This window comes from Scyliorhinus canicula, chromosome 10, assembly GCF_902713615.1.
Source record: "Scyliorhinus canicula chromosome 10, sScyCan1.1, whole genome shotgun sequence".
Lineage (NCBI taxonomy): Eukaryota > Metazoa > Chordata > Chondrichthyes > Carcharhiniformes > Scyliorhinidae > Scyliorhinus > Scyliorhinus canicula.
Genome location: NC_052155.1, coordinates 109,422,790 through 109,449,023, shown reverse-complemented (window position 1 = coordinate 109,449,023; position 26,234 = coordinate 109,422,790). Strand labels below are relative to the sequence as shown.

The 26,234-nt window shown below is 48.7% G+C and overlaps 1 protein-coding gene across 1 annotated transcript in view; it reads right to left on the bottom strand.

Annotated features, from left to right (window-relative positions):
• The window catches only part of prex2 (phosphatidylinositol-3,4,5-trisphosphate-dependent Rac exchange factor 2), a 624,716-nt gene that overhangs the window by 317,007 nt on the left and 281,475 nt on the right, over window positions 1-26,234 (bottom strand). Inside the window, exons 13-14 of the mRNA XM_038808469.1 lie at window positions 25,844-25,980; window positions 15,980-16,103 (exon numbers count right to left, since the gene is read on the bottom strand). Of these exons, the coding sequence (XP_038664397.1) occupies window positions 15,980-16,103; window positions 25,844-25,980 (261 nt within the window). The remainder of the gene's footprint in view (window positions 1-15,979; window positions 16,104-25,843; window positions 25,981-26,234) is intronic.

The window sequence follows — 26,234 nt, the reverse complement described above, 5'->3', positions numbered from 1 at the left end:
GACAATAATTTTCACGCATTGTATGTATATTTATGTTTACAGCGACATAAATTTCAATCATTTTTATTGATAATAAGATGACACTTTTTCATAAAAAGTATACTTATACATATTGCTTATTAATATTTAACAATACTAGTTTCTATCCATTGCAATTACTGTTTGGAGCTACATGATCCTAATATTTACCAGGGAGATGGAGAGGGTCTGTCAACATGCAGAATTCTGGAAATGGCAGGAATACAAATGCCCTGCCAAATCAGACAGCAGGAACGTATTCAAACCTTTTCATCCCATTTCCATCCTGACAGCCAGCAATACTCAAGGCTGGAAGTTGGCAGGAAATCTTGTGCTGAAGAGAATCAGGAAGATTGGGAAGTTGTGAGGGCAAGGGAATGGAGTTCAGAGCACAGCAGTGTGCAAATGAGGGAGATCAGATCATGGGGTGGAAGAGATTGCAGGAGAGAGGACCACTCCTGGGGAGCAGGGGTGAGAGGTCAGTTTGGCTGATGGCAATGGTGAGCATAGCTGGTGTGCGTCTGAAGATCATGGGGGAAGGAGATAATGGGAGGCGACGAGAACATGCAGGTGATGAGAATTCTGGATAGTGCATTGTGTGGGGGAGGAAAATCATAGAAGGACCAGGGAGACGCATTCCTGATCCATGTGGCCCACAGACAGCTGGAAAAGCATATACCTATTTGATCTGGCAGTCCGGCTTCTTTTTAGCTGTTGGTCCCTGGGGAACCCACCAAAACCATGAAACCCAAATCACAACTAAAACTTGAGGCACGCAGCCTCATTTATATATTGTAATTACAGCCAGTCACTTCAGATCAGGTGACTCATCTGTGCCCAAAGCTGCCCTGATTATGCCAGAATGGTTCTGATGAAAAGTTGTTGATCTGAAATCTTAATTCTGTTTTTCTCTCTTGTCACGACATCCTGGGATAGTGCACAGTCAATTGCACTATTAATCCTATTAGACCCTGAGTCGCAACACAGGTGAAATAAGATTTTATTTAAAATACCCGAGATAACTGGTTGAATCTACTATTCTGCAGTCACCAGGTTTGTAACTTTAGCACAAGTAACCTTTTATTATGTACAATACTATAATTAAACTGACAGAAAAATGTAACTGATTCTCTAAAACCCCTTTCCCAACCCCCCTCCTAACTACTCCCACTCTCTGTGCACACACACATACAACACAGAAGGGAAAGGGTTTTGTGAGAGAGAGGGAATATTGATAAAATAAAAGAATCAAGGATCTTTGATGCACTGGATGCCTTCCAGTCAATGTCATTCTGAAGTTCAGGCTTTTGTTTTGCTATTTTTTCCTTCTAGGCTTGAGAAGGTTTTCTCTGGCAAGGTTGTCTCCTTTCTCTGTAGATTCAGGATTACAGCAAAGATGTGCCAGGCACTCACTGGTTTTAGAACAAAAAAGCAGTTCTTCCACTTCAGCAAGCAAGAGAGAGAGGGAGAAAAAAAGAGTGTGTTCCATCTCCTTCCAAGGTCTAAACAGTTCTGCCAAGTTCTCCAAGAAAGCATCACCCAGGAACAAATCACTGACTGTTGTCAGGCAGAACACTGTCCCTGTCCAACCCATTGGTTCGCAGATATGCAATCGAGCTGACTTCCTCAAAACCAGTTCTAAGATTAATTTGGTGCTGAAGAGTTGGCCTCTCCTCTCCAAACTTAGGAGCACAAGGTCCTGAAAGCAGGCTGCTTCAACTTTGAGTCTTCTCCTTAAAGGACATCCTGATTATCGGTCCACAGACCAAAAATAATAAAATAAAATAGAAGAAATGGGAACAAACAAAGCTTCTTTACTTAGCAACCATAGTGTTTTGCTTTTGTAGGCACCTTAGGACTGGGTTATCCATTTTTTACAATTTAAACCCCCAATTCTGTCCTGCCTGCTCTGATGGGGAGGGGTGGTATGGTACTATTAAAATTTGAACTAATGTCAGAATTCTATTTTATAATCCTGAATTTTGGAATGCTAACTATGAGTTCATTAAAACATATGTTTTTCGTCTTTTGACCTTTGGTGTATTCAAATAAATAAAATTGGCTGTGTAATTCCGTAAAGGTACATGTGATGGTGCACTTTGATATCTGTTTGGTTTCCAGAAATATGGGACGCGATTCTCCGAGGCCGCGCCAGTTGGGAGAATCGCGGGCCGCGCCACTTTTAGACGCAACGCCGGTCCGACGCGCTCCCGCGATTCTCCCAACAGACGAAATCGGTCCTGTCGGGTTCCGAGCGGCGCAAGCCGGAGAATCGCACGAGACATCCAAAATGGCGATTCTCCGGTACCCTCGCTATTCACCGGCCCGGATGCGCCGAAGTCCCGATGGCGTGACCCCAGATCACGCCGTCGCCGTTCACACCTGCTTTTTATAGTTGTGAGCCAGTCGTGCTGGCTGACGTTGATCGCTGAGGAGGTGAGTGGACTGTCCAGAGTACCCGCAGACTGGGGAAGGCTTCCCCGAGAACGCTGCGGCTAACAATGGGGGGGGGGGGGGGAGAGATGGAGGGAGTGGAGGTGGGAGAGGGATGAAGTGGATTTGGGAGAGTGAGGGAGTGGAGGTGGGAGGGGGGGAGGGAGGGAGTGGAGGTGGGAGGGGGGTGAGGGAGGGAGTGGAGGGGGGAGAGGGATGGTGTGGAGGTGGGAGGGGGGAGAGGGATGGTGTGGAGGTGGGAGGGGGGAGAGGGAGGGAGTGGAGGTGGGAGGGGGAGAGGGAGGGAGTGGAGGTGGGAGGGGAGAGGGAGGGAGTGGAGGTGGGAGGGGGGAGGGAGGGAGTGGAGGTGGGAGGGGGAGAGGGAGGGAGTGGAGGTGGGAGGGGGAGAGGGATGGTGTGGAGGTGGGAGGGGGAGAGGGAGGGAGTGGAGGTGGGAGAGGGATGGTGTGGAGGTGGGAGGGGGGAGGGAGGGAGTGGAGGTGGGAGGGGGAGAGGGAGGGAGTGGAGGTGGGAGGGGGAGGGAGGGAGTGGAGGTGGGAGGGGGAGAGGGAGGAGTGGAGGTGGGAGAGGGAGGGAGTGGAGGTGGGAGGGGGGAGAGGGAGGGAGTGGAGGTGGTAGGGGGGAGAGGGAGGGTGTGGAGGTGGGAGGGGGGAGAGGGAGGGAGTGGAGGTGGGAGGGGAGAGTGATGGTGTGGAGGTGGGAGGGGGGAGAGGGAGGGAGTGGAGGTGGGAGGGAGAGGGAGGGAGTGGAGGTGGTAGGGGGAGAGGGAGGGTGTGGAGGTAGGAGGGGGGAGAGGGAGGGAGTGGAGGTGGGAGGGGGGAGAGGGAGGGTGTGGAGGGGGTCGTCAATCCGCGGATGCCACATGTCAGCCACCCTGCCATGGTAGGACGGTGATGAGGACACGCCCGCAGGTTGTCGTGTGGCTGATGGGCAGAGCCCATTGACGCAACGGTGAGGATGTTGTTAACTGACCGTTGGACGCAGACAGTGACCAGGAGTTAGGCTGGCCGCATGTCAGCAGCGCGACCGGGCCACTGGGGCACACAGGTATCCCATGGCAGCCGGCTGTCGAGGTGTCGAAGAACCTTCGTGTAACATGTCGTTTCTCTGCCCCCCACCACCCTTCTGTAGGTCACCATGTGTGCCAACCAGACAGTGATGTTAACCGCAGTGGTTGGAGCCGCTACACTGCAGTTAGCCATCCAGCAGCGTCGACTGCGACAGCCCACAGTGGATGCAGATGCAGGGGCTGCTGCTGCAGCAGAGGGGATGGCCGCGGAGTGGCCCATCGTCGCCACGCAGGCGCACATGGCCGGTATGTTCAGGGGGATGCCGAGGGGAACATTGACGCCCAAACACTGAGGAAGGCACAGGATGCGGGCACTGATGTCGAAGTGGATGGGGGGGGGGGGGGGGGGGGGGGGGGAGGAGGAGGAGCCACTGATGGTGGAGCCAGGGCGCCACAGGCGGACATCAAAGCCTAGGATGTACCATGGCCGAATGTTGTTCAAAGCCCAACCGGACCTCACATGCAGGAGGAGACTACGGTTCAGCAGGGAGACGGTCGCACATATCTGCCACCTTGTGGGGCACCTCGCATCACGTGGAACGGGAGGAGGACACGCCATACCGGTATCCGTCAAGGTGACGGTGGCCCTAAACTTCTACGCTACTCGTTCCTTTCAGGCTCCGAGTGGGGACCTATCTGGGATATCACAGACATCGGCCCACAGGTGCATCCGAGACGTGACCGACGCCCTGTTCGCCATCGCGGACCGTTACATTACATTCCCCGAGGACCGAGCACATCAGGAAGCACGAGCCCCTGGATTCGCCAAGGTGGCCGGGATACTGATGGTCCAGGATGTGTTTGATGGTGTTCATGTCCCCATGCGCCTGCCTGCAGGCAACTGGGAAGTGTTCGCTAACATAGTTAGCCTTGTGGATAGCACAATTACTTCACAGCTCCAGGGTCCCAGGTTCGATTCCGGCTTGGGTCACTGTCTGTGCGGAGTCTGCACGTTCTCCCCGTGTGTGCGTGGGTTCCCTCCGGGTGCTCCGGTTTCCTCCCACAGTCCAAAGATGTGCAGGTTAGGTGGATTGGCCATAATAAATTGCCTTTGGTGTCCAAAATTGCCCTTAGTGTTGGGTGGGGTTACTGGGTTATGGGGATAACGTGGAGGTGTTGACCTTGGGTAGGGTGCTCTTTCCAAGAGCCGGTGCAGACTCGATGGGCCGAATGGCCTCCTTCTGCACTGTAAATTCTATGATATCTATGAAGGGCACATACTCCATGAACATCCAGGTGGTCTGTGACCCCCACATGTGGATCATGCGCATGTGCGCAAGGTTCCCCGGGAGTGTGCATGACACCTACATTCTTGGGCAGCCGTTCATCCCCGCAATATCCGAGAGGCGCCCCCTCCCCGCAATATCCGAGAGGCCCCCCCCCGGCTGCGAGGCTGGTTGCTGGGCAACAGGGGTTAGCCGTTGAGGTCTTGGCTGATGACGCCGATTCAGAGGCCTCAGACCAATGCGGAGACCCTATATAACGAGGCCCATGCAGCAACCAGGGGTATGGTGGAGCGGTGCTTCGGCCTGCTGAAGATGAGATTCAGATGCCTGGACCGCTCCGGAGGGGCCCTGCAGTACCGGCCCGACAGGGTCGCATAGTTGTGGTCTGCTGTGCGCTGCGCAACATTGCTATGCTGAGGGGAGATGCCCTGGTGGAGGAGTCGGAGGGAGTAGCCGATGGCAGCAGTGCTAACACTAACGATGAGGAGGAGGAGGAGGATGAGGAGAAGGAGGTGGAGGAGGATGGCGTGCAGTACGGTGTGGCGTGGGGCGCAGGACGCAGACTCGACCCGGGTGCTGGTAATGTCCAGGAGGCTGCACGACGGCACCGTCGAGGACAGCGGACACACGACGCGTTGGTGTCCGCAAGGTTCACGCATCGTGTGGGAGGAGATCGCTGAACACTATCACTTGCATCGTCAGTCATGCACACGGACAGCACACAACCCCCACCACCTCGATGTCCAACTTCCTTGCCTTACGGGCCCTACCCCTACTTCTAGGTCAATCCCCAGATGGTACAGCGGGAGTGGAGGCGGACTGCTGAGAATCACGCCCTGTGACATGGCTCTCTGTTGGCATTCATTTCCTGGGGCAACCTGGCCTTGATGGGCAGGCGCGTTGGATGACTTGGTGCCACCTTTCTCTGCCCGCTGCCCACTGGATGTGCCAGGGACGGGATGGAGGGAGGCCGAGCGCTCAGGGACGCCCCGTGATGGAGTTAATGGGACGTGCCCCGAAACCTCCTCCTCCTTCGGGGCACCAGGTGGCCCCGGGGCTCACTGTGGGACGGAGGTGCGATCGGGGAGGTGCCCCGTCGCCCCACTGACACCTGGAGCAGCCAGTCCTGGAGGCCTGCAACAGTATCGACCAGAGTCCGAATGTTCGCAGAGACGGAGTCCAGGGAGTGAGACATTCCCGCCAGGGACTGCGTGACTTCAACCTGTGAGTGCGCGACGCCATCCAGCACGTGCGTCAGGCGGTCGATGCTCTCCGCAACTGACTGCTGGGACTGGGCCATGGCCTGCTGGGACTGGGCCATGGACTGCTGGGACTGGGCCATGGCCTGCTGGGACTGGGCCATGGACTGCTGGGACTGGGCCATGACCTGGTGAGACTCAGCCAGGGCCCGTAGCGCGCCGGCAATGTCATGTTGGCTCTGGCGCATTGCTGCCTGTGAGAGGGCAGCCCCCTCCTGGGCCATGGATGACGTGTGCACATGAAGCCCAACGCCCTGCAGAACCTGACCCATGGCCAAAACCGTTTCACCCATTGCCTTGACCGCGGACGCCACCCGTGCGGTGTCGGCCTGGGTGGCTGCGATGAGTGGCACCACTCCCTGCTCCTGGACGCGGATGGACCCTCCAACTGCATCTGCAGCTGCTGGAAGATGGCCCTCTTCCCGTCATTGTGTCCCTAGCTTTCAAAATGCATTGGGAGTCCGGGTGGGTCAAGTAAATCCAGGAACCCGGGAACCGTCTGGGCTGTTGGATGCTGGGCCTGGGCTGTCCTCCGACCGTCCAGCCCCTTGGCTGCTCCGAACTTCATCTGCTGTACCGGCTCGGCTCTGTGGTGCACACCAGACCGTGACCCAGGAGCCTCATCACTTAATTGCCCAACCGAGGTGAGTGTCTCTGGGATGGTGGATGGTGTGGGAAACAGCAGTGCCACAAGCTCTAGGTCCTCGTCCGTCAGTACGTCCGTTGTGTCCTGGTCCCACTCATGAGCTGGCGCAGGGCGAACGCGGCCCTTGTACAGTTCAGCAGTGGGTGAGTCCGTTGACTGCGTCACCGTTCTCTGTGCGTCTAGGTCCACAGACCCCGTCCTGTCCTGTCTCGCGGCCCGACCTTCAGGCAACGCACAACCATGATAGTCGTCGCTGTCCATCCTCTACGTCCCCCTCCAGAGTTCCGGATTTGGAGGATGGCCCTCCTGGCCGACCTCCGCCACCCTCTGGCGTGCGACCCTAGGTGCAGGTGTCGTTACAGATAGTCGGCTCTGTATGGCACAAGACGGCCCTGGACGTTCGTCGGCTGGCCCTGGGGAACAGAATGATACGCTGGGCTGGGTGTACGGTGGTCCAGTGGGCAGAGTGTGAGGGGAGAGAGGATGGGTGGTCCAGTGGGCAGAGTGTGAGGGGAGAGAGGATGGGTGGTCCAGTGGGCAGAGTGTGAGGGGAGAGAGGATGGGTGGTCCAGTGGGCAGAGTGTGAGGGGAGAGAGGATGGGTGGTCCAGTGGGCAGAGTGTGAGGGGAGAGAGGATGGGCTCCTGCGGGGGGGAGGGGCGGCATACAGGGTTGTCTCACTTGCTTCTGCGCCTCCAACCTCGCATTGCGCGACCTCCCGGGTGGCAGATCCCACAGCAAGGTCCTCATCACCCCCCTGGTAGGTGTGCAGCACGGGCGAACCCCCTCCGGTTCTATTACGACCCCGGTTGTTGTGCGCAGTCTTGTCCTGTGGGGGGGGGGGGGGGGGCATGGATAAAGCATCACAATTAGGCGGGTGTCATCAGGGCTGAGTGGGGGGAAAGTTGGAGCCACACCATATCATCTCTCCAGGGGGTCGCAGCGCTCATGTGGGTCTGTTTACAACGTTGTTCAACCCCCTCCACTCACTCTCGCCCCCCCTCCCCCCCTCCCCCTCATGCCCGGGTGCAGTGATGAGAGACATGAGGGGGGAGGCCCTGGTGAGGTCGTGGAGCTTCTTTCGACACTGCTCCCCGGATCGAGGGGTCTGCCCTACAGCACTGACTGCCGTGCCCACCTCACGCCAGGCCCATCGCACAGCGCTAGAAGGGTGGCGATGCCCTCGTCTTGGGCAGAGGATGCCCCTGCGTTGCTCCACCTCATCGAGGAGGGTCTCCAGGTCCATATCACGGAACCTCGGGGCGGCCCTCCATGGCTCTGCCATGTTCTTCCCTCTTCTGCTGTGGGTCTTTCCGTGCGCGGATCACGCCTTTTAAGACGCGGCGCAGCGTCATTCAGGCATCGTGCACTGACGACGCGCATTTTACGACACGCCCCCCGTGTTCCACACAGCCCCGATGCGAGCCCATTCCCGGGGCCAGAATCGATCGCGATCGGGGCCGTTTCGCGCCGTCGTGAAACTCGACGGAATTCACGACGGCGAGGTCGCTCCGGCGCGGCCTCGGAGAATCGCGCCCATGGAGTCTTCTGAAACAAAGTAAACTGAAACTATCAGTTTGACATAGTCAGCGCACTTTATACCATGAAGGAAATGGTGTCAGCTGGCAGCAGTGAAAATATCCAGCTGAATTCAAATGCACAGAATCATGTTTCACCTCCCAAAACATCCATACATTTAACCTAAACAGAAGGCGCCGCATTAGAGGAAAATTTTACTTCCGCCACTTTGGCTGCAGCAAAAAAACTAACAGTCCTTCCTCTTTATTTCCTTTGTTGCCATTTCTTTTATTTTATGATTTTGGTCTGTGAAACCATAATTGGGATGTGCCTTTAAGCAAAAGACTCCAAGCGAAACAACCTGCTTGCCCAGCACTGTCTTCCAAGGTTTTGTATTTTGGAGAGAAGAAGCCAGACTCCGCAGCACTGAGTGGATCTTTGGAACCAGCATTTTAGGGAGTTGGTTCGATTGGTTAACTGGCAACCGATGGGTTGACCAGGATGAATGTTCTGCCTGACAATGGTCAGTGATTGGTTCCTGTGTGATACTTTTTGAGAGAACTTTGCAGAGGTGTTAAGGCCTTGGAAGTGAAAGGAATGCTCTGTCTCTTGCATGGGTTTCATCTCATTGAGTCTGGGGAAACTTTCTGTACACAAAATTGCTGTCATCTTTACCTAAAGTCACTGTACTCACTGAATCTCCCTAATTCACTTTACTTCATTGTATTTCACTAATTCACTGAATCTTCCCAACTCACTGTACCTCCCTACTCAATAAATCTCACCGTATTACACTAAGATTAGTGTATATCCCTAAATCACTGTATCTGCCGAACTGTCGCCTAACTCATTGTTTCCCCTAACTCACTGTATTTCACTCACTCACTGCATCTCTCCAACTTACTGTACCTCACTGTATTTCTCTAACTCACTATACCTCCCTCACTCACTGTACCTCACTGATTTTCACAAACTTATTGCATCTCTCCAACTCACTGTACCTCACTGATTTTCACAAACTTATTGCATCTCTCCAACTCACTGTACCTCACTGTTTCTCCCTAACTCACTGTATCTCCCTAACTCACTGTATCTCCCTAACTCACTGTATCTCCCTGACTCACTATTTTGCCCTAACTCACTGTATCTCCCTAACTCACTGTATCTCCCTAACTCACTGTGTCTCCCTAACTCACTGTATCTCCCTAACTCACTGTTTCTCCCTAACTCACTGTATCTCCCTAACTCACTGTATCTCCCTAACTCACTGTATCTCCCTAACTCACTGTATCTCCCTAACTCACTGTGTCTCCCTAACTCACTGTTTCTCCCTAACTCACTGTATCTCCCTAACTCACTGTATCTGCCTAACTCACTGTTTCTCCATAACTCACTGTATCTCCCTAACTCACAGTATCTCCCTAACTCACTGTATCGGCCTAACTCACTGTATCTCCCTAACTCACTGTATCTCCCTAACTCACTGCATCTCCCTAACTCACTGTATCTCCCTAACTCACTGTATCTCCCTAACTCACTGTATCTCCCTGACTCACTGTTTCTCCCTAACTCACTGTATCTCCCTAACTCACTGTATCTCCCTAACTCACTGTTTCTCCCTAACTCACTGTATCTCCCTAACTCACTGTATCTCCCTAACTCACTGTATCTCCCTAACTCACTGTATCTCCCTAACTCACTGTATCTCCCTAACTCACTGTTTCTCCCTAACTCACTGTATCTCCCTAACTCACTGTATCTCCCTAACTCACTGTATCTCCCTAACTCACTGTATCTCCCTAACTCACTGTATCTCCCTAACTCACTGTGTCTCCCTAACTCACTGTATCTCCCTAACTCACTGTATCTCCCTAACTCACTGTATCTCCCTAACTCACTGTTTCTCCCTAACTCACTGTATCTCCCTAACTCACTGTATCTCCCTAACTCACTGTATCTCCCTAACTCACTGTATCTCCCTAACTCACTGTATCTCCCTAACTCACTGTTTCTCCCTAACTCACTGTATCTCCCTAACTCACTGTATCTCCCTAACTCACTGTATCTCCCTAACTCACTGTATCTCCCTAACTCACTGTGTCTCCCTAACTCACTGTATCTCCCGAACTCACTGTATCTCCCTAACTCACTGTATCTCCCTAACTCACTGTATCTCCCTAACTCACTGTTTCTCCCTAACTCACTGTATCTCCCTAACTCACTGTTTCTCCCTAACTCACTGTATCTCCCTAACTCACTGTGTCTCCCTAACTCACTGTATCTCCCTAACTCACTGTATCTCCCTAACTCACTGTATCTCCCTAACTCACTGTGTCTCCCTAACTCACTGTATCTCCCTAATTCACTGTATCTCCCTAACTCACTGTGTCTCCCTAACTCACTGTGTCTCCCTAACTCACTGTATGTCCCTAACTCACTGTATCTTCCTAACTCACTGTATCTCCCTAACTCACTGTTTCTCCCTAACTCACTGTATCTCCCTAACTCACTGTATCTCCCTAACTCACTGTATCTCCCTAACTCACTGTATCTCCCTAACTGACTGTATCTCCCTAACTCACTGTTTCTCCCTAACTCACTGTATCTCCCTAACTCACTGTATCTCCCTAACTCACTGTTTCTCCCTAACTCACTGTATCTCCCTAACTCACTGTGTCTCCCTAACTCACTGTGTCTCCCTAACTCACTGTATCTCCCTAACTCACTGTATCTCCCTAACTCACTGTATCTCCCTAATTCACTGTATCGGCCTAACTCACTGTATCTCCCTAACTCACTGTTTCTCCCTAACTCACTGTATCTCCCTAACTCACTGTGTCTCCCTAACTCACTGTATCTCCCTAACTCACTGTATCTCCCTAACTCACTGTATCTCCCTAACTCACTGTATCGGCCTAACTCACTGTATCTCCCTATCTCACTGTTTCTCCCTAACTCACTGTATCTCCCTAACTCACTGTTTCTCCCTAACTCACTGTTTCTCCCTAACTCACTGTATCTCCCTAACCCACTGTATCTCCCTAACTCACTGTATCTCCCTAACTCACTGTATCTCCCTAACTCACTGTTTCTCCCTAACTCACTGTATCTCCCTAACTCACTGTGTCTCCCTAACTCACTGTATCTCCCTAACTCACTGTATCTCCCTAACTCACTGTTTCTCCCTAACTCACTGTATCTCCCTAACTCACTGTTTCTCCCTAACTCACTGTTTCTCCCTAACTCACTGTATCTCCCTGACCCACTGTATCTCCCTAACTCACTGTATCTCCCTAACTCACTGTATCTCCCTAACTCACTGTTTCTCCCTAACTCACTGTATCTCCCTAACTCACTGTGTCTCCCTAACTCACTGTATCTCCCTAACTCACTGTATCTCCCTAACTCACTGTTTCTCCCTAACTCACTGTATCTCCCTAACTCACTGTGTCTCCCTAACTCACTGTATCTCCCTAACTCACTGTTTCTCCCTAACTCACTGTATCTCCCTAACTCACTGTATCTCCCTAACTGACTGTTTCTCCCTAACTCACTGTGTCTCCCTAACTCACTGTTTCTCCCTAACTCACTGTATCTCCCTAACACACTGTATCTCCCTAACTCACTGTATCTCCCTAACTCACTGTATCTCCCTAACTCACTGTATCTCCCTAACTCACTGTATCGGCCTAACTCACTGTTTCTCCCTGACTCACTGTATCTCCCTAACTCACTGTTTCTCCCTAACTCACTGTATCTCCCTAACTCACTGTATCTCCCTAACTCACTGTATCTCCCTAACTCACTGTATCTCCCTAACTCACTGTATCTCCCTAACTCACTGTATCTCCCTAACTCACTGTATCTCCCTAACTCACTGTATCTCCCTAACTCACTGTATCTCCCTAACTCACTGTTTCTCCCTAACTCACTGTATCGGCCTAACTCACTGTATCTCCCTAACTCACTGTGTCTCCCTAACTCACTGTATCTCCCTAACTCACTGTATCTCCCTAACTCACTGTATCTCCCTAACTCACTGTATCTCCCTAACTCACTGTTTCTCCCTAACTCACTGTTTCTCCCTAACTCACTGTATCTCCCTAACTCACTGTATCTCCCTAACTCACTGTATCTCCCTAACTCACTGTATCTCCCTAACTCACTGTGTCTCCCTAACTCACTGTATCTCCCTAACTCACTGTGTCTCCCTAACTCACTGTATCTCCCTAACTCACTGTATCTCCCTAACTCACTGTGTCTCCCTAACTCACTGTGTCTCCCTAACTCACTGTATATCCCTAACTCACTGTATCTCCCTAACTCACTGTTTCTCCCTAACTCACTGTATCTCCCTAACTCACTGTATCTCCCTAACTCACTGTTTCTCCCTAACTCACTGTTTCTCCCTAACTCACTGAACCTCCCTAACTCACTGTATCTCCCTAACTCACTGTTTCTCCCCAACTCACTGTATCTCCCTAACTCACTGTATCTCCCTAACTCACTGTATCTGCCTAACTCACTGTTTCTCCCTAACTCACTGTATCTCCCTAACTCACTGTATCTCCCTAACTCACTGTATCTCCCTAACTCACTGTTTCTCCCTAACTCACTGTATCTCCCTAACTCACTGTTTCTCCCTAACTCACTGTATCTGCCTAACTCACTGTTTCTCCCTAACTCACTGTATCTCCCTAACTCACTGTATCTCCCTAACTCACTGTTTCTCCCTAACTCACTGTATATCCCTAACTCACTGTATCTCCCTAACTCACTGTATCTCCCTGACTCACTATTTTGCCCTAACTCACTGTATCTCCCTAACTCACTGTGTCTCCCTAACTCACTGTATCTCCCTAACTCACTGTATCTCCCTAACTCACTGTATCTCCCTAACTCACTGTATCTCCCTAACTCACTGTATCTCCCTAACTCACTGTATCTCCCTAACTCACTGTGTCTCCCTAACTCACTGTTTCTCCCTAACTCACTGTATCTCCCTAACTCACTGTATCTGCCTAACTCACTGTTTCTCCATAACTCACTGTATCTCCCTAACTCACAGTATCTCCCTAACTCACTGTATCGGCCTAACTCACTGTATCTCCCTAACTCACTGTATCTCCCTAACTCACTGTATCTCCCTAACTCACTGTATCTCCCTAACTCACTGTGTCTCCCTAACTCACTGTTTCTCCCTAACTCACTGTATCTCCCTAACTCACTGTATCTGCCTAACTCACTGTTTCTCCATAACTCACTGTATCTCCCTAACTCACAGTATCTCCCTAACTCACTGTATCGGCCTAACTCACTGTATCTCCCTAACTCACTGTATCTTCCTAACTCACTGTATCTCCCTAACTCACTGTATCTCCCTAACTCACTGTATCGGCCTAACTCACTGTTTCTCCCTAACTCACTGTATCTCCCTAACTCACTGTATCTCCCTAACTCACTGTATCTGCCTAACTCACTGTTTCTCCCTAACTCACTGTATCTCCCTAACTCACTGTATCTCCCTAACTCACTGTTTCTCCCTAACTCACTGTGTCTCCCTAACTCACTGTGTCTCCCTAACTCACTGTGTCTCCCTAACTCACTGTATCTCCCTAACTCACTGTTTCTCCCTAACTCACTGTATCTCCCTAACTCACTGTTTCTCCCTAACTCACTGTGTCTCCCTAACTCACTGTGTCTCCCTAACTCACTGTATCTCCCTAACTCACTGTATCTCCCTAACTCACTGTGTCTCCCTAACTCACTGTATCTCCCTAACTCACTGTGTCTCCCTAACTCACTGTTTCTCCCTAACTCACTGTTTCTCCCTAACTCACTGTATCTCCCTAACTCACTGTATCTCCCTAACTCACTGTATCTCCCTAACTCACTGTTTCTCCCTAACTCACTGTATCTCCCTAACTCACTGTATCTCCCTAACTCACTGTATCTCCCTAACTCACTGTATCTCCCTAACTCACTGTATCTGCCTAACTCACTGTTTCTCCCTAACTCACTGTATCTCCCTAACTCACTGTATCTCCCTAACTCACTGTATCGGCCTAACTCACTGTATCTTCCTAACTCACTGTATCTCCCTAACTCACTGTATCTCCCTAACTCACTGTATATCCCTAACTCACTGTATCTCCCTAACTCACTGTATCGGCCTAACTCACTGTTTCTCCCTAACTCACTGTATCTCCCTAACTCACTGTATCTCCCTAACTCACTGTTTCTCCCTAACTCACTGTATCTCCCTAACTCACTGTATCTCCCTAACTCACTGTATCTCCCTAACTCACTGTTTCTCCCTAACTCACTGTATCTGCCTAACTCACTGTATCTCCCTAACTCACTGTATCGGCCTAACTCACTGTATCTCCCTAACTCACTGTATCTCCCTAACTCACTGTATCTCCCTAACTCACTGTATATCCCTAACTCACTGTATCTCCCTAACTCACTGTTTCTCCCTAACTCACTGTATCTCCCTAACTCACTGTTTCTCCCTAACTCACTGTATCTCCCTAACTCACTGTATCTCCCTAACTCACTGTGTCTCCCTAACTCACTGTATCTCCCTAACTCACTGTTTCTCCCTAACTCACTGTATCTCCCTAACTCACTGTATCTCCCTAACTCACTGTATCTCCCTAACTCACTGTATCTCCCTAACTCACTGTATCTGCCTAACTCACTGTATCTCCCTAACTCACTGTATCTGCCTAACTCACTGTATCTCCCTAACTCACTGTATCTCCCTAACTCACTGTATCTCCCTAACTCACTGTATATCCCTAACTGACTGTTTCTCCCTAACTCACTGTTTCTCCCTAACTCAGTTTCTACTAACTCACTGTTTCTCCCTAACTCACTGTTTCTCCCTAACTCACTGTGTCTCCCTAACTCACTGTATCTCCCTAACTGACTGTATCTCCCTAACTCACTGTATCTCCCTAACTCACTGTTTCTCCCTAACTCACTGTATCTCCCTAACTCACTGTATCTCCCTAACTCACTGTATCTCCCTAACTGACTGTATCTCCCTAACTCACTGTGTCTCCCTAACTCACTGTGTCTCCCTAACTCACTGTGTCTCCCTAACTCACTGTATCTCCCTAACTCACTGTATCTTCCTAACTCACTGTATCTCCCTAACTCACTGTTTCTCCCTAACTCACTGTATCTCCCTAACTCACTGTATCTCCCTAACTCACTGTATCTCCGTAACTCACTGTATCTCCCTAACTCACTGTGTCTCCCTAACTCACTGTATCTCCCTAACTCACTGTATCTCCCTAACTCACTGTTTTGCCCTAACTCACTGTATCTCCCTAACTCACTGTTTCTCCCTAACTCACTGTTTCTCCCTAACTCACTGTATCTCCCTAACTCACTGTATCTCCCTAACTCACTGTATCTCCCTAACTCACTGTATCTCCCTAACTCACTGTTTCTCCCTAACTCACTGTATCTCCCTAACTCACTGTTTCTCCCTAACTCACTGTATCTCCCTAACTCACTGTATCTCCCTAACTCACTGTATCTCCCTAACTCACTGTATCTCCCTAACTCACTGTATCTCCCTAACTCACTGTTTCTCCCTAACTCACTGTATCTCCCTAACTCACTGTTTCTCCCTAACTCACTGTTTCTCCCTAACTCACTGTTTCTCCCTAACTGACCTTGCTCAATTGCAAAGAAAAAAGACGCAACCTAATGCAGATTGGAATCCAGTGTGTCTTTAAAGTATCAACCTCACATAATATTGAACTCTGACATACCTTCATTAAATCCATCTTGTATGTCACTATCGCTTCCTCCTGGGACTGGGGGCTTTAAATTGATTTTCTGTAGCTCCTCCTGGCCACTTTCAGTATTATTATATACCCACTGAATGGAGTCTTGCTGCATAACCAAAATAGAAATATAATGCAACAACAATTAATTTTATCAATTTCATTCCACACCACATAATTAATTTACTGTTACAAGATGAGAAAATTAGAAGAACGAGGATGTGGGTGGAGCTGCCAAGTCAGAGTGAAAATTAAATCTGCATATTTTCTTTTTTGTAACTTGCAGCTGTATTCTGGTGTGGAAAATGTTTGGGACAAAGAAATATATAAAATATATATTATATTTCGATTAATATGAGAAATGTCATACTTTATAGTTTGTACATTTACAGTAATATTATTAAGACCCAAGTTAAAATGCTGACAAACAGTATGTCCGATAGAGGTGTGATCATTTTACCTGTTTGCAGATAGAGAGCTAATGTAATGTTGTAACAGTTTGAGCTAAACTGGCTAAACAAATCAAGCCCCGTCTTGTAACATGAAACAAAAGGATGCTGTGTACTTTGAGTGAAGCTGGTGTATCTAATGGGAGGGTTCAGGTCTGTCTGAACAAAGTAGTTGCTTCAGGGCGCTAAGCTTGAGCTTGGTCCTAAAACAAAGGTTTCTTTCTCCAAGGACTCTGCACTAAGATAAACAAGTAAAACCTTGTTCTCAACTTTCCACATAAGTAGTATTTGAAATATATGGGTTGCTTAATTGGAATGTAGAAGCAGGTTTCAGGAAAGATGTTAAGATGTTATAACTACTAACTGTAAATCTATGTCTTTGTTGCCAATGTGTTTAATTCTGTGTTCAAATTAAAGTTTGTTTTAATACAATTGCTGTGTACTGGTCAGTGTTATCACTCGAGAGGTGCAGTAATATTTCCTCACAGCTTTATCAAGTGCAAATAGTTGTGCTCTAATCCAGTGTTTTAGCTAGAATTGGGGTTTTAGTTCAGTCCCATAAAATCACGTTGTAATTAGCTTTTTAAAGTCAGTTCAAATATAACCAAAAGTATATTCCAGCAACACTATTGTACATTGATATGATCATTTATCCATTTGAATGGAGAATAATTTTAATCATGGTTTCTGGAACTGAGGTCAAAGGATGATAATCAGGCTGACTGCAAGCCAAAGTGCACTGTGAAGCATTGCGGGACGTTTTATATATTAAGGGCATTATATGAATAAAGGTTGTTGTCATTGCTGTTTCATACAATTAAAACAAGGAGGTTCAGAGTTGCTCATGTTGATGAAAAAAAAATGAAAATCGCTTATTGTCACGAGTAGGCTTCAATGAAGTTACTGTGAAAAGCCCCTAGTCGCCATATTCCGGCGCCTATCCGGGGAGGCTAGTACGGGAATCGAACCGTGCTGCTGGCCTGCTTGGTCTGCTTTAAAAGCCAGGGATTTAGCCCAGAGAGCTAAACCAGCCCCTAGATCAAGGAGTCTATGATGTTAATTTCATACATTACTTTAACAGTTAGGCACAACTTGTGTGTAATATTAGATGTGATATTTAAAGCACTTAACCTCTATACATGCCCAAAAGAAAAGGAAACTCCAATGCTTAAGAACTTGTCTAAGTTCAAGAAACTAGTAAGACTGATATCAATGTGGATCAGCAGAAAAACTCTCCGGTGATTGGATAATCCCTGGCAAAACAGAAGATGATTGTGGTTATTAGAGATCAATCATCCCAAGGCAGTAATTAAGCGCTCCTCAGAGCAATGTCCTGAGTCCAACCATCTTCACCTCCTTCATTAATGACCTTCTCCTTGACAGAAGGCTAGAACTGTGAATATTTACCAATGAGTACATCATAATTCATCAGATAACGAAGCAGTTCGTGCCCACATACATCAAGACCTGGACAACATCAAAGCTTGGACTGCTAAATGGCAGTAACATCCATGTTACACAAGTGCCAGGCAATGACCATTTCCAACACAAGGTAGCTTAACTACCTGATCTTGGCATTGAATGGCATTACAATTCCTGAATCGTCCACTATGAACATCCTCTGGGGGTCACCATTGGCGGGAAACGCAACTGGATGAGCTACATAAATTTCATAGTTGGGTATTCTGTCGTAAATGGCTTATCTTCTGACTCCCAAAGTCTCTCCACCAACTTCAAGGTCCAAGTCAGGAAGAAGCTGGAAGGCTTGGATTGGAGCAACTGCAATAATAGTCAAGATGTTTGGTGCTTGATCATCGCCTCATCCACATGGCTACACAGCCATCATCGATATACCCTGGATGCAGTGTATATTATCCACTGGTTACATTGGAAAACCCAACCCAACATTTTTCTGGGAGTATATTCTTATTACGGACTTCAGTAATTCAAGAAACTCAGGCCAATATGCTCTGGGCAATGAATGCTGACCTTGTCAAAGGAACCCCCAGGAATTGCTTTAAAAAACAATTAGAAGTGGGCTGTTTTCGGTTAGATGGACGGGAAGTGTAAGATTAAATGATTGTGGTTAAATCAGAAACAATGTCAACAATTCAAGATTAGATTGGATTGGAAGACAAAGAAGAAGAGGTTTGGGAACAGGGTGGCTAACTATGTCTTAACTCATGTGAAGAGTTAACACCCACATGATTGGGTAGGCAAAATAACCTGTTTCTCAGATGGAGGGCAGAATCTTGTGACCTTGGCGCGGCAGATTTGTTAACATGGGCATTTGATCAGGTGAGAGGTTGACCAGTGAGCCCCTGCTGTCTTACACCTCCACCCTGATTGAATCCATGGTGGGATGGCTCATGGACAGACTTTCTGCCGCACTGCCAATTAAGGCCATTAAGTGGAGAATTATTACCCATTTAAGGGCTTCATCCTGCTGCTGCTAGTATTAATCCAGCTGTAGGTGAGGGGCTCACCATAAGTGAAGTACAACAAGCAAGTCCTGTTGTGTTTACTTATGGGCTCCTGGGGGATAGGGGACCAGTCTTTGATCAAAGGCACCCACCCAGTGACTGACTGAGGGACCCAGCATCAACTTGAGAAGCATAAGATATGACAGGCCTTTCCTAAAAAAGGTGCTGCAGGGCTCTCACCCACTGTCTAGCTAGGGGCCAAGATTTCCATTGCCTCCACAATATTCTGCCTGCAATTTTTGTGCATTTTGACATCCCATTCTTGGCTTTCTCTCATTCTTCAACCATATGGGCTGCACGGTGGCACAGTGGTTAGCAGTACTGCCTCACAGCGCCAGGGACCCAGGTTTGATACTGGCCTTGGGTGACTGTCTGTGTGGAGCTTGCATTTTCTCCCCGTGTCTGCATGCGTTTCCTCCTGGTGCTCTGGTTTCCTCCCACAACCCAAAGGTTAGATGGATTGGCCGTGCTAAATTGTCCCTTGGGTCCAAAGATATGTAGGCTAGGTGGGGTTACGGGGATAGGGTAGGGGAGTGGGCCAAGGTAGGGTGATCTTGGTAAGGTCGGTGCAGACTCTGTGGGCCGAATGGCCTCCTTCTGCACTGTAGGGGTTCTATGGATGTGGTAATACCTTTGTGACTAACTTGGCATCCACATGCAGCAGTGCTAGTTTCTGCAATTTTCAGTGAAATTGTGTTTGTGTGCTGACAACATTCAAAACCTTTATATGTTAATAGAATAGTTGGATTCCCCAATTGGAAATCTAACAAAATCAAAATTACTAACTGTTGCAACTAATTTACCAAATATAAACCAGGCCATATTTTCTATGATTGATGCCGTTATTTAACCACATCATTACTATGAGAGCATTACTTTAAGCCTTGGATAAAAATGTGTATTTATTTCAAAGTTCCATGGCAGTTGCATTCTACTGGTGACCGGTGCTGGACTTCCGGTGACGACATGTGAGAGCAAGTAGCATGAAAGGTGGCTCCTGCCACAGTCCTTGTATTTTGATCCCTTTTGCCTGGTTTTTCGGGAGATTTTGTGTTCCAACCCAGCAGGTTGGAGTGGATAACAGTGGAATGTCAATGGGGGAGGGGGTGGGCGGTACTTTCCAACAAGGGTGTGATCCAGTGAGACTGCGAGTCATGATGGACTCGAAGGATCACTACTTTGACACACCAGAGTGGGCAGAGGCCTTCATGAAGGATAAAGGAGCGGTGCTGGCTCGAGGTGGCTGGTGGGATTGTGTATGTGAAAGCCGCATTGGGTTGGTTGTAAATATTGCAATATATTCTGCCATGCTTTGTTCTTCCTTTTGCTTAGAGGTCGGCGGCGAATGGGAGATGGGGGATTCTTGAGGCAGGGTCAGGGGGGATGGTAAAGCGGGTGGTTTGGTACAGTAATTGGAGTGAAAGAAGAGCCTTGTAAAAGAGGCTGGGATTTGGACAAGGGAGTAGAGACGGTGGGTTAGGGGGATGATGTTGTCAGCTATTTAATGTCGTTTTTGGGCAGGATCCTGGGGGTCTGGGGGAGACATATTTCTAGAACTGAGGGGTAAGCTCGTGAACGGGAGTGGAGTGAGGGGAGGGGCTGCAACTTGTTGGGCCAATTTGGCGAGGCTCAATGAGTCTAGAATTTGTTTTGGTAGGGGGCGCGAGATGGGGTGGCAAGCAGTTCGGGGGGGGGGGGGGCTGGTGGTCATCTTAGGTGGGCATGAGGCTTTGGAACTGGTGAGGGTTTTCTCGCATTTAAAGTGTTTGTTAGCTGACGCGGTGTTTTCACCATTTGTAGATACAGGGCCGGACTAGGCTCCGGAAAGTCTGGGTGGGCCAGATGTTCCACTCGGGGTTTGACAGTAAGGCCTGGGGTGGCAATTCTAACCGATAAAGAGAGTTTAGTTCGAGGCGAAGTCAGCGGGGACAGTCTGTGATGGTTTAAGGTATATTAGAGGGTAAATTGGTGGTCCTAGTGAGTACGTACACCCAAATTGGGATGATGTCTCGTTCATGAGGTGGTTGTTGGTTACAGTACCGGATCTGGACACCCACCAATTAATTTTGAGGGTGATTTGAACTGTGTGTTGGATCCGAAGGTGGTCCACACCAAGCCAAAGTTGTTGTCCCGGTTTTGGGGTGATTTGAATTGTGTGTTGGATGCGAAGGTAGACCACTCCAAGACAAAGTTGTTGTCCCGGTTGGGATGGCAAAGGTATTGTCTGTGTCTATGGAGGAGATGGGAGGGGCAGATCCGTAGCAGATTGCATTCCTGGGGAGAAGTAGCTGTTGTTTTTTTCCTCGGTACACAAGGTGTATTCGAGGATTGATTATTTTATTATGAATCAGACTCTTCTTGCTGGGTGAAGAAGGCTGAGTACTTAGCAGTGGTTATTTCTGACCATCCCTGCAAGGGTGAACCTGACACTGGAGGTAGCCAGGAGGGTCATAAGGGATGGCGGTTAGATGTAGGGCTGCTGACGGACCTGAGGTTTTGATAAGGGTTTGAGAGCCATATGTCAGTATGTACAGCATAATGATAACGGGATGGTCTCCCTCTTGACTTTGTGGGAGGCTCTGAAGGCAGTGATGAGAAGAGAGATTATAGCGTTTAAGGCTCATGTGAACGGGGAGGTGAGGGAGGAATGACAGAAATTAGTGGGTGAAATCCTGGGGGTAGATTGTAGATATGTGAGGGATCTGACCCAGGACCTTTGGCTTGCAGGAAAAACCTGCAAATGCAATTTGATTGCTGTCCACGGATCGGGCGATGTGGCAATTGTGGCGGTGTACAAGTATGGCGAGAAGGTCAGTCATCTCTTGGTTCACCAGCTAAGGCTGCAGGAGGTGGTCAGGGAGATTGTTCAGGTTAGGGGTTTGGAGGGGAGGCTGGTCTCCGTCCAGGATAACGTTTAGCGCCTTTTCCAAGAGGTCGTATATGTTGGAATGGCTGGAGGATGGACGCGGAATGCGGAGTTCTTGGGGGGGGGGTTTGGAGTTTCCCAAGGCAAGGGAGGAATTGTGGGAGGATATGGAGGCACCGCTAGGCTTAGAGGAGATTCAAGTACATTGAGGCACATGCAGGCAGGGAAGACACTGGCTAGATGGGATCCCGGTGGAATTTTAATACAAGTTTGCGGACCAGTTAGGTCCCTTGTTGCTGGGCATGTTTATTGACTCTTTGGCACAGGGCTCCCTCCTGGAGATGCTGGGGCAGGCATAAATCTCTCTGCTCCTGAAAAAGGATAAGGACCCAACAGAATGTGGGGCATATCGCCCAATCTACCTGCTAAATGTGGATGCCAAGTTATCTGTGAAGGTATTAGCATTAAGGCTGGAGCTTTGCCTTCCGGAGATGGTGGGGGAAGACCAGACAGGATTTGTGAAGGGATGAAAATTGTCGTCCAATGTGAGGCAGTTGTTGAATGTGGTGCTTACCCCTATGGCCAGGCCAGAACCAAATATAATTGTGCATTGAATGTTTAACCGGGTTGAGTGGTCGCACGGTAGCACACTGGGTGGGTAGCACTGTTGCTTCACAGCTCCAGGGTCTCAGATTCGATTCCCGGCTTGGGTCATTGCCTGTGCGGAGTCTGCATGTTCTCCCTGTGTCTGCATGGGTTTCCTCCGGGTGCTCCGGTTTCCTCCCACAAGTCCCGAAAGTCATGCTGTTAGGTGAATTGGACATTCTGAATTCTCCTTCAGTGTACAAGAAACAGGCACCGGTATGTGGAAACTAGCAGCTTTTCACAGTAACTTCATTGCAGTGTTAATACAAGCCTACTTGTGACACTAAAGATTGTTATTATACCTCTTCGCCATATTGGAGAGGTTTGGGTTTGGTTCAGAGTTTGTGTCGTGGGTACGGCTGTTGTACGTGGCCCCGTTTGCACGCATTTTTACCAACAACATGAGCTTGGGGACTTTCTGGTTTCAGCAGAGGATGAGACAAGGGTGTCCGATGTCTCCTCTGCTGTTTACGCTGGCGACAGAGCCGTTGGCCATTGCTTTGAGGGCCCCGAATGCGCGGAGTGGGACTGTTGGGGGTGGTGGGTGGTGGTGGAGCAGAGGGTATCGCGGATGATTTCATGCTGTATGTGAGGGACCCAGGGCCATCTATGGAGACATTATGTGTATTTTACAGACCTTCGGATCCTTCTTCAGTTACAAGTTGAACATAGGAAAGACTGAATATTTTGTGGTCGGCGTGTTGGGGAGGGGAGTCAGACTGGGGAGGTTGCCGTTAAGTTTTCAATATTTAGGGGTCCAAGTGGCTGTGGATTGGGCGTGGCTCCGGAGGTTCAACCACATAAACTTAGTGAGTAGATTTAAGGCGGTAACACAGTGGTTAGCACTGCTGCCTCACAGCTCCAGGGACCAAGGTACAATTCCAGTTTTGGGTGACTGTCTGTGTGGAATTTGCACTTTCTCTCCGTGTCTGTGGGATTCCTCCCGGTTCTACGGTTTTCTTCCACAGTCCAAATCTGTGCAGATTAGGTGGATTGGCCATAGTAAATTGCCCCTTAGGGTGAGATTGCAGGAATAGGACAGTGGATTGGGCCTAGGTAGGGTGGTCTTTCAGAGGATCAGTGCAGACTTGATGGGCCCAATTGCCTCCTTCTGCACTGTAGGGATTCTTTGGACCTGCAGAGGTGAGATTGCTTCCCACTATCTTTGGCGGGCTGGGCCCAATCGGTTGAGATGAACACCTTGCCAAGATTTCTGCTTTTATTTCAGTGTCTCCCGGTGTTCCTGCCCTAGTCTTTTTTCTGAAGGGTTGAGTGGCTTATATCTGGCTTTATTTGGGCTGGTACGGTCCTGAGGATTCGGAGGAGGGTTCTTCAGAGAGACACAAACAAGTTGAACAAGCTGCCAAAGATGTTATATTATTACTGGGTAGCCAATGTGGAGAAAGTGTTGGGGTGGTGTGGGGACCCAGGGGTTCTCTGGGGTCAGTTGGAGTCTGGGGCATGCAGAGGGACACGTTTGGGGGCATTGGTAACAGCGCCACTTCATTGGTGCCTACAAGGTACACTGTGAACCCTGTGGTGGTGTCCACAGTAAGGATATGGAGGAAACATCACCAACACATTTTAGGTTGAGGGTTGCCTTTAGACTTGCTCCTATTTGTGCTAACCACCTGTTGGACACCATATTTGGGGCATGGAAAGGGAAAGGTCTGGAGAGAGCGAGTGATTTATTCCTGGAAGGCGGGGGTGCCACCCTGCAGGAATTGAAATTGGCATTCGGGTTGACATGCTCGGATGTGTTTAGGTACCTCCAGGTACGGAGCTTTGTGAAGAGGATGCTCTTGAATTTCCGGTGCTGCCGCCATCGTCCTTACTGGAGAGGATTTTCTCATGTGCAGGGTCTGAGGAGGGCAGTGCGTACGGCAGGTACAGATGGATCTTAGGGGAAGAGTTGGGTTCAGTGGAAGAGATAAAAGGCAAAGTGGGTGGAGGAATTAGGACCACCACTGGAGGAGGAGGCATGGAGTGAGGCGTTGCGGAGGGTGAATGCCATGCCATTATGTGCGAGACTGAGCCTGATGCAGCTCAAAGTAGTGTTTTGAGTGCACCTCACTAAGGCTAGGATGAGTCACTATTTTGAGGGGGTGGAAGATAGGTATGAGTGCTGTTTGAGAGGGCTGCTCACTACACACACATGTTCTAGCTCTTTTCCAAATTGAGGGGGTTTTGGTGGTTGCTTTTTAACACCATGTCGGCGATCTGAAGTATTGAGCTGGAGCCGTGTCCTTCAGTGACTATTTTTGGAGACTCAGATGTGTTGGAGCTGGGTCAGATGCGGAGCAGATGCCCTTGCCTTCACCTTGTTGGTCACGCACAGGCAGGTCTTACTGGGTTGGAGGCGACCAACGCCGCCAAGTGCTTTGGCGTAGTTAGAGGACTTGATGGAATTTTTGCACCTCGTGAAGGTCAACAGTGAGCAGTTTATATCGTATTTCAGAGAGTTGGTCACTGTCACCTGTTAAAGGAGGGTGGTGGGAGGATATAAAAAGTTGGGGGGGGGGGGGTGGGTGGATCTTGATCCTTGGGTTGAAGGGTTGTTTCTGGGGGTTCAGTTGAATGCATCTGGTTAAGGGTTATTGTTTGTATTTTTTGTAATTTTGTATAAAATGTTAAAACTTTAATGAAAACATTTTTTTTTTAAAGTGACCAATGCTCAAATAAAAGAGACCTTCCTATTCGCAGTCAGAATTTCATCCAATGCCTGTGATTTTATTAAGTTTTCATTGTGTTTAAATGGGAGCGAATTCTACCAAATTATCACATGCTCCTAAATGCGTAGAAGTAGCTACCAGCATATTTACTAGCGTCCTTCATTTACCTCTTTGCTACAATGTTTTAATTTTCGTTATTGCTTATTAGATTTAGATGCTTTTTTTGTGACAGTCTCTGCAGTGAAATTCCACTTCAGTCAATGAGAAAGCTGTGTTTCAGCAAGTAATTACTAATATATGTCTGACGTTTATTCAACAAAGCTGAGACATTGAACTTGTGGCCTGATCTTGGCAATGCAACCCCAGAAATAGGTGCTACTCACACGGTTTATCCTACTTGAATTTTTGGGGCATTTTGTTTTAAGCACAGCTTTCTCATTGGTGGAAAGAGCCCGATGAGAACAACAAAGTTTAATAGTAGCAGCAACTTCAGAAATTTACTCATCGACATGTGGATTTAAACTTTGCATGGGCTCCCAAACCTTCATCATCCAGTGCTTGTGTGGCCCACACAGACATAAAACTTGAAACAATTCTCATCTTTCCCAAAATATAAAGCAAACTACAAAGGTGCATATTAAATGTCGCTGAACCAGTATTCTCAGCTGACAATAAATGTTTTTTTAATGTATAAATATGTTTGCTAGAAACCAAAAGAAGAAACAATGACTTACCTGTGAAGGGCGTTTGTATTTCCGACATGCTGTGACATGTGCAATCACACTTGCATGACTCTCTTTGCTCACGTTGATCCCATTAACTTTGATGATGCATTGACCAGGATGCAATCCAGCTACAGCTGCCACAGTTCCTACACAACATACAAATGGCAATTTAAGACCTGTAGTTCACAGATGACCTCGGTGTCTTTCTTTTAGACAAATGAAATATAAAGAAATGTATTATCTGGCCCACAATCTGTGGTTGTAATGATTAAACTGCAAACATCTTCCCCTATTACTGTGTAAAACTGCTAGCAAATTCTGCCATCTACATTTGCTTGGTTAAACTCTATAAAATGGCAACCGTAATATCCTCATGCACCACAGGGTGCGCTGTTGCAGT